The sequence below is a fragment of the Emydura macquarii genome, unplaced genomic scaffold, assembly GCF_026122565.2.
Source record: "Emydura macquarii macquarii isolate MOO-44397 ecotype Brisbane River unplaced genomic scaffold, CSIRO-AGI_Emac_v2 contig_3287, whole genome shotgun sequence".
NCBI lineage: Eukaryota > Metazoa > Chordata > Testudines > Chelidae > Emydura > Emydura macquarii.
In genome coordinates this window covers 4,081,313-4,100,769 of record NW_027133424.1, presented here as the reverse complement: position 1 = coordinate 4,100,769, position 19,457 = coordinate 4,081,313, and the positions used below count along the sequence as shown (strand labels likewise).

The following is a 19,457-nucleotide window of genomic DNA, read 5'->3' as shown; positions in this document are numbered from 1 at the left end:
GAGTCAGTTACTCATCTGACTGACATTGCACTACAAATATGCTGGTGAGCTTGTTTGCTTGTATTAATATGTGTATATCTTCATGTTCAGAGCATATATACACACACAAAAATGTATCAAGCAGTGAGGCTAATAAACCCTGCCCCCATTCTCCTGTTGCCCTCCCATGCACCTTAGTGCTCCAGAAAATTGTTGGGAGGGAGGGTAAAGTCTGAACTAGTGATCTGTGCCAAACCTTGACTTTACCTGACCTACAGGAAGGAAGAAGGATGAGACAAGAAGGGGAAGGAGGAGAGGCCTCACTGGGATTTAATCAGTTGCACTTCTCCTGTCTCCCCCACAGGGGCTGCTCTTACTCTGCTTTGCTCACCTGAGCCAGCTGCATTTCTCTAGCCTCAGGAGCTACGTACTGGTTTGTTGGCCTTGTTGTTTTCTGGCTGGTATTTGTCACTACCGATTGTGCCATTACAGGGTGAGAAGAGTGATATTAATGAACCAGAGATGCTGAAGGAAATGACAAGAACATTCCTTTCTTGCATGTCTCCATGGATAACTGGAGAAAGTGGTCTCACTCTTTGGGGAGTTTAGTTGCAGTTTCTACTCCTTAATATTTTAATTTCCAGTTGTTTGGACCTGGTGGATACCTTAGCAAGCAGTGTTTCAGTCCTGGTAATGCTGTGGTGAAGACATGACAGCTGAGCTGAGTTAGTGTACCGGAACCAAGGACTGATAGATATGACTCATTTGGCTATGTGCAGTGAGGAGTATCTTGACCTCTGACCTGTACAATATGCCCACAGGCTGCCCTGTAGCATGGTGCTTTACCCCACACAGTGCTGTGGGCATGCTCAGAGGAGGAGACCTCCTTAGACATGGACTTCCCAGATTGGTGAAAGTCAGGTTTATCACAGAAATAACTGGTGATATAAAGCCAGTACAAGCCAGACTTTCTTGGCTCTGTCCTCAGCTGATGTTACTCTGCATAGCTCCAGGGAAGTCGGCGAGGTACCAGTTCACACTAGGTGAGGATCTGGCTCATTGTGTGACCTTCAGCAAGTCACTTCTGCCTCCTCATCCCCCACCTTCCCCTTGTCTCCTGGGACTTGGTTCTCTCTACTCTGAATTGGGGACAACTAACATTTGAGGGTGGAGGGTCAGGTTAGTTCATTTATGTTTGCAATGTGATTTGAGGCCCTCAGGGTATTGCTGTTATAAACTAGCACAAAGGCAAAGGTTACTTAAATCTCCTTGTGTAGCAATTAACTTTGACAAACTATCAGAGCTCATCTTATGAATATTTTTCTGCCTGCGGGAGAGGATCAGGCCTCCCTTTATCATCAGATTCCTCACTTTTATGTGCTTTTAGCAAAGCCAGAAAAGGCAGCTCTCCCTTTGAAGCAGATACTGTTTTTTTTCAGACACTTCTTAAACCACTGCAGAATGAAAAATAGAACCGGGGGTGAGCTGGCTGAGATGAAATAGGAATGGAGTTGAGCTTTCCCTTAAAGCTGACCCAAACTCAGACAGAACCTTTGTAGGAGATGTGAAAAAGTCCCTTCACATGCCCTTATGTTTAATATTCAGTCCCCTCTGCATTTGCAGATGGGACCAGAAGTAGAAATGCTGAAATACCCCCGAGGCAAGTTCTTGAACCATCGGGGCCCCTATCTTAGTTGTGGCCTCTAGATGCGACGTACATAGGAATAATATCATTTTTGGCTTGGTTAGCAGCAGGATGCACCATGACAGCCTATTCGCAAAAGATTCCCAGCTTGATTTTGCTGGCTTGTGGTCTGGGGAAACATCTGACCTTCAGAACACTCTTAGCCAAACCCAAGCCCACCTCCAGTCCTTATGGAGGTTCAGCCACTACGAGACAAGCTACAGCTGCTAAGCTGTCAATAAAGCAGCCAGAACAAAGGAGGAGAGTAACAAATGCATCCCCTCAGCAAGCCGCTTCCCTCTTCCTTCATATCCTCCCTAGCATTACTGAACAGGGCCTGAGATTTGTTTTAATGCTTTTAAAGAGCTATCATCACACTTGAGCACTTTGTCTGGCAGCTGCCAGGTATTCTTTTGTAAGCATGGGCATCCCTTCCATGATGAGAGGGTTCAGTGAGAGTTTAGCTTTCTTCTCATAGTACCCTGGTTCAAAGGGCCACTGTCCAGAGGAATGTTGTATACAAAGAACATTCCCTCTTCCTGATAGCACCTTGGGAAAGAATTTTAAAATCCTGCCAGTGCTGAGTGACTTCTGCTCCCATTCGAGTCAATAGCCAGAGGCATGCTCAGCTCTTTCCAGGCCAAACACCAAATTCCCTTTTCACCACTGATGCTGAGAGTTTTCCTTTTTGCACCTCACTCAGACTGGACCATTACTTCAAATTCATTTCAAGAATTAAATCAAATCCTGGGTCTGATGTTGCAAACCCTGTACAGGAACAGCTCCCATTGACTTCATTGAGGCCTCTGGCTCACTGTGAATTGAAGGCTTGAGTCAGAGCTCACTGAAATCAATGAGTCTTTCCATTGACTTCAGGGGGGTTTGGACCAGGCCTACAGAGAGGTCCAGTCTAGAGCTCTGTGATCTCCACAGAACTAGAGCTGGATAAACAAAGAGACAATAAGTCATGATCCTCTCAGCTTCATCTGTATAGAGTTTACCTTCAGTTTACCTCTCAGCTACAAAGGACAGTGGGAGGATGGAAAGAAGGGAATTTCCACCAAGTGCCAGAGGGATAAAACCAAGGTTGACTCAGAGTAAGCAAGAGGAGGCTTGAAAAACTTTACCTTGTTCCACGTGTGGATAAAATGAGACCCCATGCTCAGGCTGCCTTGCCTACCCCTTATTGCCCATTCCCTTTCATGTCAGTGTTGATTGCCAAAACCTTGTGCCATGACACAGCACTAGTAACATCATGGTCAAGTCCTATGGTAATGACTCTTCATGGCATACACTAGAGTCGGAAGATAGACTGCTGGTTGTACTTCATCCTGAAGTGTGTTCTGCAGGTCAGATAATGAAATCTTATCAATTGGGCCCTCCTGTCCTAACTAGGAGGCAGCTAGGGAGGGATGTGTGGTGGGGAAATATATTTAGAGAATAACTGTCCTTTCCTGGAGATGCAATACCTGCTAGCTACACTAGACTTAAAGCGAGCTCAATCTGAAATTCAGTGGAGGGATAGGGATAAGATTGGGTAGGACTGTGATTTAGTAGAGTGGGTTCTTTTGTTTTTTGTACCAATCCAAAGACACGGCTTTCTTTCCCTCTACTAGATCAGTAGTGCTGAGCAGCAGCAATTCCAGTGAGGTTTCTTGCTTCCTCTTGAATGGACAATGGAGGCAATGAAAGTCTAATCAAGCCGACTTGTCCAACTTGAAGTCACCCAAAGAACCACTGCCTCAGATGGGAATTGAAGCCAGGACTCTCTCAGCTGCTGCATTTCGTTCTAACTGTTACACTAACTTGCTTTCACATTTCATAAGGCCACCTCTTGTTTATGGACTGCCAGTGGGTGGGGACAGTTTTCATACAAATAATTGCTAGGCGTTTCCCTAAACTTCCATCAGCCCTAGCTGCTTCTCGCTGGTCTTTGCAATTCCAATAGTGACACACACAGCTAAAGACAGAAGAGATTTTATACTTCTTATGAGAGTCTCAGCACATCCTCTTGAAATCTCCTCCTTCCCTCCCCCCTTTTCCTTTGAGGCCTTTTTGTTCCTCCTTGATCTACCTATATCTCATCCAGTTCATGGTGATTGACTCAGGGCCTTCTCCAAAGCCCGCTAAAATCAACAGGAGATTTTCTCCTGGCTTCAGCTCAAACCCTACACCCAACACGTGTGTAGAACTAGCACTAGCCAATCACCACTGTCTCACCTGTTCATGTGTTCTACAGGGAGGGACGCCCCTGGGTTCAGGTCTGAAAGCAAAGTTTAGCATCTTTTATAATGCTTGGCTGTACAAGTGCCCCTTCACTGGAAGGGACAGCTAAGTGTTTGAAGGACAGAGCAGCTGCAGCGCCATTCTACCAGGTCTGACTAGCAACACATGGGGTCTTTTCCATTGACCTCACAGCTGGAAAAGTCAGGGGGTTGAAGGTTGTATCTAATCCTGAACTCAGGGTTAGTTCAGTTTTTATGGCCCAATGCATGGTGCAGAGGAGGAGACTGCATTTCCTGCTCAGCCTCCCATCTCTTCCTTGGACACAGGCTGGATGGGAGCAGATGGGAGTTAGTCATGCTCCTTGAATCTATTAAAGAGACTCTGTCCTGAATGCTTTGTTCTACTCAGGCCCTTTTACATGTTCTTTGCAAGTGGGTGTAAAATGCAATTTAGTACAAAGCAGCCTTAGTGTAAATGAGAATCATGCCAGCTTTCAAATAGTGATATCCCCAGTAACCCTTCCTCTACAGTGTGGTGAACCCCAACCAAATAGCTTTGTGCTAGTGTATGAGACACAGCAGGGGAAACCTCTTGGTTTGTTCTTATTGGCCAAACTGATTAAAGTGCAAAACATAAGCAGCATCAACGTTAAGGAGTAAATTCAGTGTTTGAAAATCACTTTTAATAATTAAAGATGTTGTTAGTAACAACAGGTAGGGATGGGATAGAGCTTTCAAATATCAGGTTTTTACCAAGGCAGTGCCCCTTACGGAGGGAAAACATAATGTTTGGAACTTATATGGGCCTTTCATTCAAGGATCTGAAAGGGCTTTACAAATATTAATGAATTAAGCCTCGCGACAACACTGTGAGGGAGGGAAGATTTCAGTCCTCCAGTTTAGAGCTGGTGGAACCAGCTCACTGAAAGGTTGTGACTCACCCAAGATCACAGAGGAGGCTGGTGGGAAGAGAATCTATGTTCCTTGACCTGCAGGTCTTTTGCCTCAACCACCATACCATCCTTCCTCCATAACACCAGGGAACGTGAACAGGATGACTAGATTTCACAGCATACGGCTGCAATTTACTCTGTAAGCTTCAGCATGAACTGTGGCCACTTGCCAGTTCTTCTGCTCACTGCTCTTCCTCCAATACTCTTTGGTTTAGAACCAATAACTATGAGACACAACTTTACCATATATAAAAATAAGAGTGAAAGGGGAGCCTAAATGTACTTACTTCAGAATGACATTAAAGATTCCTAGAAGCTATTTTCTCTGACTTCTGCTCTCCCCTGAGCTAGGCCTTATAAGAGTAACAAAAAAACCAAACAAAAACAACCAAAAAACGCACAACCAAAAGGTTTATGATGAAGTCAACACACAGAGGAGAAAACGGGCCACCACTGTACCCCAGAAAACGCTACCTGCTGGCAGAGCAGTTCACACCTACAGGCTGATGCTGTGTACCGTTCATTCTGTTACTACCCATGCACTGACCATAAATAGGGGGTGACCTTGCATGGTGATGGGGGGAAGTGTGTTTATAAGTAGGCCATGATGGCTGTAAAGGAAAAGAGAGATGGATACAATGCAGACAAGCATCTCTCACTCCTTGTGAGATCTGTGACTTGCAGTTCCCCAGGACATAGTGCCAAGCATGAAATTCACTTTTCCCTACCGTGTGTGTGCGTGCACGCATGTACTGGGCTCATGGGGTAAGGGACACTGTGTGTCATTGATCAAAAGGAGAGGGACAGCTGCATCATCTTGGCTAACAGAGGAATTGGGTGAGTTGGGTCTCCCTGGCCATTGTGACGGAGCATCGGACTTGTTGCCTCTGAGTATGATCAAATGTCAGGGCACTGTGTGTGGCCTCTCTTATCTGGGTGCAGCTGGTGCTATGTGCCACCTCAACTGCAGCCCCTGGTCCAAGAGAATAACTGAAAAGGGAAGCTGGTGCTTCCATCGGTGCCTCTGGCTGACAGGACCTGCAGTGCGAAGGAGGCCCTGCTACAGCAGAGATAGTGGTGAGGGAAGCACCTTCAACAGAAACATTTTCTACAGGGTTCACCTGGGATTTATAGGTCTTTAAAAAAAATACTAAAAATCCATCTCTCTCTCTTTTCACGTTGGAGGCAGGGGGAGCGGGCACTCTGCATTTCACGGGGAAGGATGACAAAGCATTGAAGTCCTTCCCTTTCCAAAGCCTACCAGCTGTTCAGTCACCCCTTCCAGGACTCCTTTGGACCAGGTTGCTATTTCAGAGTAGTAGTATTTTTTTCCCCTTTTCATGTTATAAAATACAAACAAATGACAGAAAAGGTCAGGTGGGTGGGGTGGGGCGGAATTCCTGCTGGCTCACAGCTGTAGGGACCGTCGTTTCCTCCCCAAGATGTTACGGTGGTTATAGGGTCGCATCTTCATTTCCACAAAGGGTATGGAGAACTCATGGCCTTTCCAGTGATACCAATTAATTCCCTGTGGGCAGGAAGGAGACAAAGAGACAGGGTTTAAAAAAAATGTAGGGGGGAAAAAGGGAAACAAGTTTGAACTTGGAAGATAAGTGGGAAGAAAGAAAAGAGTTTGTTTAATGAAGTAGCTTCTACAATTACTCTGTGGGCAAGAAATGTGTAGTTTTCTCTCTCTGCCTTGTTATAACCCCGCCTCTCTCACAAATTTGCTAACTCATCCGTTTTCATGCGTCTCCTACTCAGAAGGCAAGAGACATTGCTTTAAAGTTTCTCTCTTGAAACCATATGGAATTTGTCCAGTGTAATGAAAGTGAGGGATCCGGGAAAGGCACCTGAGAAGTGCTGTCTCTCTGCGGCTTGGTTCTGCACTTACCTGACTGTGCCGGGACTCTCCGTATTTGCCGTTCAGGTTGGTCCGATGGCAGTTCTTATACCACCAAGCCCCTTTATATGACATGGCACAGTTTGTAACAGCAACATCATTGTCTCTGTCCTTGGTGGAGAACGGACGTCCTTGGTGATAAGTGAGTGAATCCCCTGTGGAAAAAGAGATTGTGAGGACCGGCTCAGGACTCTGCCTGTGGTGTGTAACCACGACTCCGTGTCAGGCCTGGCTAGTTTACAACGAGTAAATTTTAATACTGTTCATTCTGCTAAACTTAGCTTTCCGACTGGAAGACTGGCAGAATGCTATGGGAATAATACTAGTTTGAGTTCCTAACCCTCTGAATTAATACATTCTGCAGTGGGACCTCATTGATTCTAGATCTGTCTGCTGACACTCTGAGCTGGAGATGGCCCTGAACAAAACCTAGATCCTTGGATCTATACCCTTCTGGACTTTGGAGATGGTAAAAACCTGCAGCCAGATCCAGATCTGAATTTCACAGCTTTAGAACAGGCTAAAGCAAATTCTTCTTCGAGTGCTTCCTCATGTCAATTCCAAGTAGGTGTGCACGCGCTGCATGCACAGTCCACTGGAAAGTTTTCCCCCAGAAGTACTCGCATGGTCGGCTGTGGTGCCCCCTGGAGTCACGGCGCTATGGTGCTCCTTATAGGGGCCTGCCGACCCTCCGACTCCTCAGTTCCTTCTCGCTGGAACTTGGATGCCCTTGCTTAGCAAGTGCTGCCTTTGTGTTTGTTCTTTAAGTACCTGTAAATAGTTTCAATAGTTCTTTAGATAGTGTTAGTTAATTAGTATAGTGTAAATAGGTTTAAGTACCCCACTTAGCGGGTATTTAGCTCCCCTTACCTCCAGGGACGGGGCATTCCTGGCTTTAAATCCTGTGGGTCCTGCTTGAAGCCTATGCCCAGGGACGACCAGCACTCAGCCTGTCTGAAGTGCCTCAGGGAGTCTCATCAGAAAGAAAAGTGTAAAATCTGCAGGGGTTTCAAGCCCAGGATCCAGAAGGTCCCAGAAGGAGCGCAACCAACATTTGAAGTTTCTGCTCATGGAGACCGCCTTTCGACATACAGAGCAGAGAGTGGGATCATCGACATCCATAAGGAATGCCCCGGCAGCTACAAAAGAGCTGGCGGCAAGGAAGGAAATGTCACCGAGAGTGCCTTGGCATCCACAGGCATCTCTGGCACTGAAGGAATCCCAGCACTGGCGATCTCTGGCACCGTAGCCAACACATGCGGAGAAGTGACACCGTTCCCATTCTCTGATGCCGCAGAAGAGGAGCAGGGACAGATGGTGCTCCCGACACCTAGGTACAGGCCTGTGGAGGATGCTAGGGCATGACCTGTGCTGGGACACCCGAGCCTCCAGCACTCAACCTCAGCACTTGACTCCAGGCTGGAAAAGGGTCTCGTTGAATCCAGTACCAGTACTCTCCCGCCCTCTCCCCCCATGGGAAGAGGAGGAGATCCAGCTTCCTGTCACTCCAGAGACTTTTAAGGCTGCCAGGGACCTTATTGAAGAGATGGCTCTGCCATCCATCTGTCCTCCAGAGTGAGACCCAGCACCTAAGAGACCCGCGGTGCTGTCCAGAGACAAACTGGCTATGATAATTAGGTCGTGATTCCCCTGGCACCATTCACCGGCACCGCCCCTCCAGGGTCACTGAGAAGCAAGCAGCTCTCGTGACTCTGAGGCACAGTCATATGCCTTGTGAAGGAGCCAGCACTGTAGTAGACCACATGGTCGGGACGCTCAGCCCTTTGCGGTACCGGGGGTACCACAGTGGCAGATGCCATTGCAGTAGCTGTTTTGGACATCATGGGCGTACCACCGGGTTCAGGGGTCCCTCTCAGCGAGATCCCACTCCATGGCCTCCATCCCACTCAGAGGCAAGTGCCTCGCGTGATGCCGCAGAAAACTCAGACCCTGACACCGGTGCTGACATCATGGATGATCCTGGCACCAAGGATGAAGAACCAGCGCAAGACCTGTCGGGAGCCCAGGACCCAGGTGTCAGGACATCCTCATCACCAGATGAGGCGGTAGTTGGAGCCCTACCTGCGCCAGTTCCGGACAATGGCGTACCGAGGCTCTCCGGTGCCCAAGGGCCAAGTCTATTTTTGCGTGCCCGCCCAGGCCTCACGCCCCCCTGTGCAGGGCAGGAGGGGTCCCGGTGCCACCCCCCAACTGCCCTGGAGGGGGGCGGTCTGTACCTGTGGGGGATGGGGGGGAGGATACAAAGGCAGGGTTGGCTCTGCTGCTCCCTCTCCCCCGCACTTACCTGGTGCATGGCACCCGCATCTCCTGCTGTAGCAGTAGCCTGGTGCTGGCTTGGATGGGACAGCCTTATCCCCCCACCTAGCCTGGGGAGGGGGGCTGGGTCGGCCCTTCATGACACACGAGGGGGATGGTGCTGGGGGCACCCCTCAAAGCCTCCTGCGCCCCCTGTCCCCACCTGTCATGAAGGGCCGGTCTGGCACGCCCCTCCTGCACTTACCCACCCGTGCCAGCCCCGCAGACCAGCACTGGGGAGGGGCACCGGGTCAGCCCTTCATGATGGGAGGGGGGTGCAGGAGGCTGAGGGGTGGCTGCTTCCACTCCTGCGCCCCTCTCCTCCATGTGTCGTGAAGGGCCTGCCAGGCCCCCCACAGGCCGGGGGATGAGGCCTCCCTGTCCGAGCCGGTGCTGAGCTGCGGGGCTGGAGTGGTGGGTAAGTGTGCTCTGGGCCAGCCCTTTATGGAGGGCAGGGTGTGCAGGAGCCTCTGTGTCCCTCAGAGCTTCCTGTGCCCCCTGCCTCCTGTGCGTCGTGAGGGGCCGGCCCAGCATGCCCCCACAGGCCAGCGCCCAGGGACTGGCCCCCCCCGCCCTCCCCTCGGTATGCCACTGGTTCTGGATGACAGCAGGGAGCACCAGGAACTGCTCTGCATGGTCACAAGGAGTATGGACTTAGAGGAGGAAGAGATTGTTGTGGGAGGGGACTCTATGGTGGAGATTTTAACACCTGAAGGCCCTTCTAGGGTGGAGCTCCCCTTATCAAGACCATAAAAGACAACACCATGACTCTGTGGCAGATGCCCGCCTCTCTGGCCCCAACAGCCAAAAGAGTCAGGAGAAAATACTTTGTCCCTTCAAAGAGGCATGAACATTTTTATACGCACCAACCTCATGGGTTGCTTATGGTGGCAGCAGCCAATGAGAAGAAGCGCCAGAAGCAGCAAGGTCCCACCCCTAAGGCGAAGGACGCTAAGAAGTTGGACCTCTTCAGGAGGAAAGCATATTCCATCGGAGGACTCCAACTTCAGATAGCGAACCAACAGCGTAAACTGAGTAGATACGCTTTCAGTGGCTCTCTATGGAGAAGTTTACAGACACATTGCCTTCTGACTCCAAGGCGAAGTTTTCTGGACATGTTGAAGAGGGAACAGCAGTTTCAAAAACTCTGCTACAGGCAGCTCTGGATAGCGCTGATGTGGCTACTGAGACAATGTTGTCTGGGGTGGCGATGAGAAGGAGCTCTTGGCTGCACGCTTCCGGACTCCCTCAGGAGGTGCAAACCACCATACAGGACCTCCCATTCGAGGGTCCAGCCCTGTTCTCCTCTCAGACTGATAAGCTGCATAGTCTGAAGGATTCCCAAGCCACCCTGAAGTCCTTAGGGGTCCACATGCCAGCACTGCAAAGGAGACCCTTTAGGCCACAACCCATACCCTGCTACTATCAGGGCTGGTCCAGACAGGACTCAAACCGGTGTAGGGGCAGAAAAAATAGCAGAAAAAGGCCCCAGAACCCCTTGTCCGGTAGTAGCTCAGGCCATGCGAAACAGTCTTCTGGCAACAAGCAGAACTTTTGAGGACGTACCCAAGGACGGCGTACCATTCAGTTCCCTGGATCTACCCCGTTGTTTTCACACCATTTATCTCATTTTCACAGTGCATGGTCCTAAATTACCTTGGACCAGTGGGTTCTTCACACTGTAAAGCTGGGATTTTTCTCCAGTTTTTTGTCATGTCCCTCTTCAGGGACCCCTCTCATGAGCAACTCCTTCACAGGGAGGTGCAGGTTCTCCTAAAGGTCAGGGTGGCAGAAGAGGTCTCTCGGAATCTCAGGAGGAAGGGGTTTTACTCCTGGTATTTCCTAATCCTGAAAGCCAAAGGAGGGTTCCGCCCTATCCTTGATCTCCGAAACCTCAACAGGTACATGAAGAAATTGAGATTTTGTATGGTTACCCTGGCCTCCATCATCCCATCCCTGGATCTGGGCGATTGGTACGCCGCACTCGACTTGAAGGATGTGTATTTCCACGTGGCCATCTTCCCGGGCCACAGGAAATTCTGTTGATTTATGTTGCTCAAGTGCACTGCCAGTTCACAGTCCTACCTTTCGCCCTCTCAGCGGCTTCCCATTCACCAAGTGAATGGTGGTGGTAGCGGCTTTCTTGAGGAGGAGAGGAATACAAGTATTTCCCTACCTCGACAACTGGTTAATCAAGGGGCAAACCAGGGCTCATGTAGAGGAGGACATAAGGTTCATCAGGACCACGTTCAACAGATTGGGACTTATCCTCAATGTTCAAAAATTGACTTTGATCTCCATCAGGAGCATAGAGCTTATTGGAGTGGGGCTGGATGCAGATCTAGCCAGAGCCTCCCTCCGAGAGTCCCATTTTCATGTGCTGTGGACTCTCATAGAGGACCTGAGACGTCATCCACACACGACGGCCCAGAGCTGCCTGAGACTGTTAGGGCACGTGGCAGCATGTACCTATGTGGTATAGCATGCAAGACTGCATCTCGAGCCCCTACGGAGCTGGTTAGCGACAGTGTGCCGACCAGCTTGTCACAGCTTGGACAGTATAGTTTCCCCCCTCTGTCAGTGCTGGAATCCCTGACCTGGTGGTGTGACCCGAACAACGTATGTGCAGGAGTCCCCTTTTTGGAACCTCCGCCATTGGTATGCCTTGTAACAGACATCTCAGCAATGGGTTGGGGAGACCACTTGGGGGAGTTAAGAATGCAGGGTTTTTGGTCCCAGTCAGAGCTCCTACTTCATATCAATGTCAGAGAGTTAAGGGCTGTCTGTCTGTCTGGCCTGACAGGCTTTCCAAGATCATCTGGAAGGCAAGGTGGTATCAGTCCTTACAGACAACATGACAGCGATGTTTTATATAAATAGACAGGGTGGAGCTTGCTCCTCTCCCCGTGTCTGGAAGCCCTCAGACTTTAGGACTTCTGCATCGCTTGATTGATACATCTGGAGGCTTCATACCTGCCAAAGGCCCAGAACTTGCTGGCAGACTGCCTCAGCAGGTCCTTCCTCATGTATGAGTGGTCCATTCACCCAGATGTGTTGAACACCATTTTCCAGAAGTGGGAAATTCCCTGGGTAGACTTGTTTGCCACAAAGTCCAACAGGAAGTGCCTTCAGTTTTGCTGTTTTCAGAAGCACAGCCCGGGGTTGATAGCGGATGCCTTTCTTATCCCATGGACCAGTCAACTATTTTACACTTTTCCACGAACCCCGCTCGTTCTCAGAGTTCTGCGAAAGACCAAACAGGACAAGGCATCGGTGATTCTGATAGCCCCAGCCTGGCCTTGGCAGCACTGGTACACCTTGCTGCTCAACCTTTCCGCTCAACCTTTCCGTGGACAACCCAATCACCCTTCCACTCTTACCTGACTTTATTATGCAGGATCACGGGACACTTCTCCACCCCAACCTCAGATCCTTTCACCTCACAGCCTGGAAGATCCATGATTAAATCCTTTGGAGCTCACTTGCTCGGAGTCAGTGAGGGAGGTGATCTTAGGTAGTAGGAAGCCCTCCACAAAGGCTACCTATCAGGCTAAGTGGAAAAGGTTTTCAGCATGGGTCTCTGAGAGGGACATCCAAACCCAATCGGCTCCAATTCCCATGATCTTGGATTACTTGTTACACCTAAATCAGCAGGGTCTAGTGCAGTCGTCAATAAAGGTACACCTAGCGGCGATTTCTGCTTTCCACCCTGGGGTTCCAGGCCGCTCGATTTTTGCTAATGTGATGGTATCACGATTCCTAAAGGGCCTAGATAGGCTGTATCCTCCTACTCATGAACCAGTCCCTCCTTGGGATCTCAGTCTTGTTCTCTCACAATTGATGGGACCCCCATTCGAGTTCCTGGCATCTTGCTTCTTGTTGTACTTATTCTGGAAAGTGGCGTTCCTAGTAGCCATCACTTTGGCCAGGAGGGTCTCCAAACTCCAGGCACTCACATTGGAGCCACCGTACGCTGTGTTTTTTAAGGACAAGGTTCAACTCTGTCCCTATCCAGCTTTCCTGCTGAAGGTGGTATCCCAGTTTTACTTAAACCAGGATATTTTTCTACCAGTCTTCTACCCGAAGCCCCATGCTGACAGTCGGGAACATAAGACTGCACTCTCTGGATGTCAGAAAGGCCCTATCTTTTTATATAGAGAGAACCAAGCTGTTCAGAAAAACCACCCTGCTTTTTGTGGCGCTGGCAGAAAGGATGAAAGGTCTTCCAGTCTCTTCCCAGAGAATCTCTTCGTGGATTACCTTGTGCATCAGGGCCTGCTATGACTTGGTCAAGGTACCAGCTCCTAAACTGACGGCCCATTTGATGAGAGTCCAGGCGTTGTCGGCAGCCTACCTGGCCCAGATCCCGATTCAAGACACCTGCAGAGCAGCCACATGGTCCACCAGGCATACATTCACTGCTCATTATGCAATTACTCAACAAGCCAAAGATGACGCAGCGTTTGGAAGAGTAGTGCTCCAATCTGTAGTTCGATAAGCTCCGACCCCACCCCCTTGGTCTAACTTGGGAGTCACTTAGCTGGAATTGACATGAACAAGCATTTGAAGAAGAAAAGATGGTTACTTACCTTTAACGGGTGTTCTTTGAGATGTGTTGCTCATGTCCCTTCCAAGACCCACCCACCTATCCCTCTGTCAGAGCCAACCGGCAAAAAGGAACTGAGGAGGCGGAAGGTCAGCAGGCCCCTATATAGAGTGCCATAGTGGCGCGACTCCAGGGGGCATCAGAGGTACTTCTGAGGGAAATCTTTCTGGCGGACTGTGTACACGGCATGCGCACACCTACTTGGAATGGACATGAGCAACACATCTCGAAGAATACCAGTTACAGCTAAGTAACCGTCTTTTCCTGGATCCAGACACTCCAGAACTGGAAATCCAGATGTAGGTGTGTGGCAAGGGCCAATCATGTTCTGATGAAAGATTTATGTTTCCTTCCACTGGCCAAAGAGATCATTTTCTCCTAGTGGCTAGGGAGACCACGACTTCAGCCTTGCCTTCAACCTACTAGTCCTGGAAACTCAGCCTTGTTTCTTCTCATTGGACAAAAACCCTTGGAACATTTGCAACCTATTATCCCAGAACAAACACCTAACCTACTTGTCTCTTATAGCTAGTAATAGACAAGGGAGCTCCATTTTGCTTCATGGTGGACAAAGCAGCTAAAGGTTAACAGCTGGTTCTTCATGTAAAGATTGGTCCCTTCAAATTGTGGCCTGATGGGCTCAGAAAAGAAAGGATAATGAATATGGTAATTAGAGATAAGCCTGAGATGCAAAGTTTGAGGCTGTTCAGATCCAAGGATGTGGTTTGGCTCATTATAAGCAGGTGTTAGCTGCAGAGTTTGGATCCAGACTTGTATTCTGATGAGAATTTTCCTACAATTGGGAGACTTTCTGATCTGAGGTTTTGGGTTGGGCCCATCTTCTGCTTCATTTCTGTCATGCTCATATGTTTCCAAAATAATCCTAAATACATGATAGGCAATAAGAAGCAAATGAACTCTTTGTAATGCCCCAAAAGAATACCAAATAGACCAGAAAATATTAATTATGCACAATCCTGAAAAAAGAACACACACACACACACACACACACACACACACGCATGTGCGTGCGTGCGTGCACACAGAGTACACGTGGGAAAACCCCAAAAATGTACCATCTGGGAAACCTTTACTCCTCTTTCTAGGGGTGAAAAGGGGGTTCTCCTTTATGTCATTATTAACTTTACATATAAGGGTTTGGAGCACAAAGGAGTTTGTTGCATTTGAAGCGTTATAATTCAGCCATTTTGGGAATAGGAGAGGAATGTCAGACTCTAAGATATGATAAGAACATTAGCCAGGTTTCTCATAGGTACAGAAGTGCCTAATTCCTATTGATTTCAATGGGAGTTAAATGCCTTAATACCTTTGAGGGTCTTGGCTATTAGAACTTCCATTCTGTGTCAAACTAATGGTTCATCTAGTCCACTAACTTTCTTCTCCCCATATTAGATGTTTTATAGGAATGGACAATCCTGCATCTTACATATGGTGGAAGGTTTCTTGCTAGCCCAAAGCAGAAAGTGATTGCTTTGTATCTGGAGTATGGGTGTTTATGGTTGTTAGATATTTTTATCCAAGTTAGTATAGCTGTGTCCTGACCCCCCTGGTCTTGAACCTGGGGGCCACAGGGTTACCACTCATCTAACACCTCCCTGCTCACACCTAGCAACTTGCTCCTTATTGACCAAGTGGAAAAACCATGACACCTTAAGCTACCTCAGGGAGGCCTCCCCTGAGCCCTGTTTGGAGGAACACCCGAAGCTTGGGTTGGTCAAGGCATTCTATGAAAACCCAGAGAGAGGCACAAAAACCTGTTTGCACTACTAGGACTTAAGTGGCTGCTGCTTGGACTTCTTGTCTGGTGTTTCAGCTGCTGACCTGCTTGATTCCTGGTGACCTGTGTAGTGTCTGACCCTGTCTGGATTGGTTTGTCTGGCTCCTGCCTGATTCCTGATAACCCAAACATGATCTTTTGGAAGTACTTTGCTAACCATTAGACCCAGCTGCCTAAATCTGTCCCTGACAAATTGCCACTAATTTTGTTATTATCTAGCCTTATTCATGGAAGCGAGTTCTCTCCCCAAAGGTATCCCGATGTTAGACCATCACCCTGACAACACTGTGGTGGGTGAAGCTTAGCAGCTCTGTCTCATCCAAGAAGAGTGGCAGTGCTAATGTTCTAGCAAAAACTGCAAACATTTGGTGCACATATCATGATACTATGATTTCAGATTTTCAGTCCATATGGAAGTATGACATTAACAGGATGACTGGCTGCTGCTGTGGTACAAGGCACTAGCTCTCATTATTGATCTGATTAGCTGTACAGCAAAGGGTGTTGTATTGTACTATTAATCCCTAACAGAAAATTCCATGTGCTGATTAAACATGTGCCTCCCAGTGATTATCATCCTGGTTTATTTGATAACCCACAAGAAAGCATAGAAAACTAAAGGCCTCTATTTGGATCAGCCAGAGTGATAGTAGCCAGGAAGGGACTTAATCCTTTGGGTGCTGGGATTTCCTTACACTGCTCAAGCTTATGCTCTGCAGGCTTTTCAGAAAGCTTCCTACTGCACTTTAGGTGCTTGTTAGTGATAGTGTGTACCAGAGGTGCCATTGTAGTCTCCTATTCGGAGCTTGTACAGACTCCTGGCATCACTGAGGGAGAACTTGTCGTAATAAGCGTAAGTTGCCTCTTGGCCATCTCGCATGTCTATTCGTAGCTCGTAGCGTCCCTGTGATGTGATCTTGTGAATGTTATCCAGCCCTGCAGAGAGAAGCAGAGGGTTCAGGTGAGATCTGGTGCCAGGCAACTCTGGGAGATTCAGGGCTCAGTGAAAATGCATGGCAAGCAAATGCAGAGGAGGAGAACCCAGAAATCCCCAATTCTTTGAAGAAAAGCCACCCTGTCTCAGTTCATATCTCTGCCCTTAAAGACTGAATCTGGACTCTACACTTATGTACGTAACAAGACACAGTCATGTGCTTATTAGAGATGGGATCTGGTCACTGAAATCCAATCTGGACCCAGATTTATCCATTGGGTGCTGGGATTTCTAAGCGCCACTAATTCTGGGGTGTTTGGCTCTGGAGTTTTGGGGTTTGGCTCATTGTAAGAGGAGTTATTTGCAAAATCCAGATCTGCCTTCTGATGACAAACTCCTTAAATTTTGGGGGGTGTTGGCTCCTTGGGCCCATCTCTAGTGTGTACATGCACAAGTCCTGTCCCTGTGTGACAGCATTCTGATCTTGAGCAATGCTAAATCATCAATACCCTTTTTGTACATTTCCTCAGATGAATATTCTCACTCATTAAGGTCAGGGATGATCAATGCCTGTTACAGCCATTCATTGAGGGTATTAGTTGTATAAGCTCCACTCACACAGAGCTGTCCCAATGCCTCACTCATTCATTCCTCAGTTGCCACCCCTGGGCCTCTTCTGAGAAGAAACTGCCAATCATGTTAAATTGAAGAGTGTATTTGTAATGCAGACAAAACCTTCTAGGGATTGGACAAAATGGCTAAGTTCCATTCCTTTTGTGACCTAAGGAGATTTGAAACCAGGTCTCTAGAAGTAAAAGGCCAGTGAAAAAGCCTGCTGTGCCACCTAACAAATCAAGAACTGCTGTATGTTGTGACTTCCTTTCATGTCACATTTCCTCCACATGACACATCACTAATGATATGAGTACAGACAGAACAAAGGAGGAAACACCATGGTGAAGAAAGGCAAGTCAATAGGGAAGTCCAAGAAAAGCGAGAGATGGACACACAACCTCTCTAATGATACACAGAGAGATGGAAATTCAGCTTGCAGAGATAAGTGTACGATTCAAAGATGCAGAGCGTCTAATGATCACAGTGAGACTGACTACTGTGTCAGTGATAGACAAAGAGGTGAGGGCATTACCTAGCCAAAATTCATCCTCTAGGTTTCCAAAGCCAACACGGTAATCCATCCATTTTCGAAAGAAATCAGTCAGTCCATTTTGTCGTCTCTGGAACACCTACAAAAGGAGAACCAATGAAAGCCACATGGAAGAATCTTTGCTCTATGCAGAAATAATGACAGATCACAAGTGGGCTTTGTTATATGTGAAATTAAATGATAGTTCTTTGCCTTTCTATACCACCCTTCAAGTGAGGAGCTCAGAGCATGACAGGTTAATGTATTCTTACTACAGTCATGCAAGTTAGATATGTATGACAACAGCCAATTTACTGATAGATCAACTGAAGTTAAGTGATGTCCACAGCAAATCAGTCACAGAGCTGGGAATAGAATCCAGGATTTCTGACTTCAAGTCCCTTGCTCTAACCAATGGACAACACTGCCCACTTTTCAGCAGATGATTTTGTTTTTAACCAGTAATTTCTGTAAGCCTTTCAACTTGAAATCAGATGTAAGGCTTTGAAGTAGAGTGAAGAAGCAGGTTAATGTTTTGACTAAAGATTCCACACCAGCAGTGTTAGGAATTTATACTTTGATTTACGAGGCCCTTTTCTGAATGCATATATACTAGCATTTTTATGTAATAATGTGTGTGAGAGAGAGTGTGATGACACAGTGCAGTCGGAACCGCAAAGTATTCTCTGCTTATGGTGCCAATCCACCCAAGTCAGGCTGTGTGTGTGCAATTCAGCTAAGTGGCATTTGCCTCTAAAAGCATTGTACAGAGTCATTCCAGTGGATGGCTAACACCACCATATGGTGAACCCTATGAGTGCAAATCATTTACTTTGAAAGCTAGTATCCATTTAATTTCATGTGTGGGACAACTGTTTACACTTTTTGCTTCCAAAAGGAGCTGCAAACATTTTAAATCCATCAAAGGAAATTTCTCCAGGTGAAGCTGTTATTAACAACTCATGACCCATTCCCTAAAACATGGAAAATGAAGTTGACTGTATTGAGCCTCTTCTGGTTTCTGTCTGGTGCATTGCTTTGTTGTCTTTCATAGCTTTGTTGCTTTGTCTTCATTTATTATGGGCATACAGTGTTTCTCTGTTATGGCTTATAGCCAGCCACACATCCAAAGGTTGTGGTCTCATCTGAACTCCCAAACAAAGCAGCACCAGGCTTGGTTTGTTCTTGGATGGGAGATTTTAAGGGTAAACCTCATTGCTGCAGGCAATAATTCTGGTTATTCAGGAAACATCACTGTTTCTGTTGTACCAGTGCCCCAGTCTAGAGTTGGAGCCATGAAATTACTGGAGGAATAATGAAGTGAAGGCTCTATGGCATATTTTGGACTCATTTATTTTTTTAGCTCTATGCTTCCACAGGGGGTGGCACAGGGCTGTAGGGCTCATGCAGGGACACTAGGATGCCTTGTGCCTCAAAGACCAGCCAGGTGTTCAGGAGGAGTCTGCCTACTGCTCTGCCTTTTCAGGGGGTGTGCTACACGTTGCTTCTCATTGCTGGCCTGTGCCACTGCTGATGCATGTGGGAACATGGACATAACTCCTCCCTACCTTCTTTGAGGGGGTTTGTGCCCCAGAGGCTGTTAGCGTGGAGTGGTCCCTGCAATCAGAAGAGCCCAGGGACTTTGAATTGTGGCCAAAGCGCAAGGACTATGGAGGATTCTTGCACCTTCACCCTTCTTTGCAGAACCACTCAAAGGTCAGTTGCAATCTAACCCTAATCAGAGTAGTGATGTTAAATCTGGTGTCCCACCCAAATTACATTCTGCCTAGCTGGTTCATCCCTTCACTTTGAATTGGATAATCTTTCCTTCCTGCCCACAACTGTTGCTGTGTGCTGCCAAACTGCTGCTGCATTCCAACCCAGAGGTGGCTACTTTGCCTTTGTGAATGATGTG

General features: G+C 47.8%; 1 protein-coding gene and 1 long non-coding RNA gene across 3 annotated transcripts in view; one reads left to right on the top strand and one right to left on the bottom strand.

Annotated features, from left to right (window-relative positions):
* Window positions 1-19,457, top strand: part of LOC137142943 (uncharacterized) — a 174,810-nt gene that overhangs the window by 46,062 nt on the left and 109,291 nt on the right. The window lies entirely within an intron of this gene.
* TNR (tenascin R) overlaps window positions 5,235-19,457 on the bottom strand; it is a 70,858-nt gene continuing 56,635 nt past the window's right edge. The window contains exons 18-21 of the mRNA XM_067532478.1: window positions 17,546-17,642; window positions 16,239-16,400; window positions 6,736-6,899; window positions 5,235-6,369 (exon numbers count right to left, since the gene is read on the bottom strand). Coding sequence (XP_067388579.1) covers window positions 6,250-6,369; window positions 6,736-6,899; window positions 16,239-16,400; window positions 17,546-17,642 — 543 coding nt within the window. The 3' untranslated portion in view covers window positions 5,235-6,249. The remainder of the gene's footprint in view (window positions 6,370-6,735; window positions 6,900-16,238; window positions 16,401-17,545; window positions 17,643-19,457) is intronic.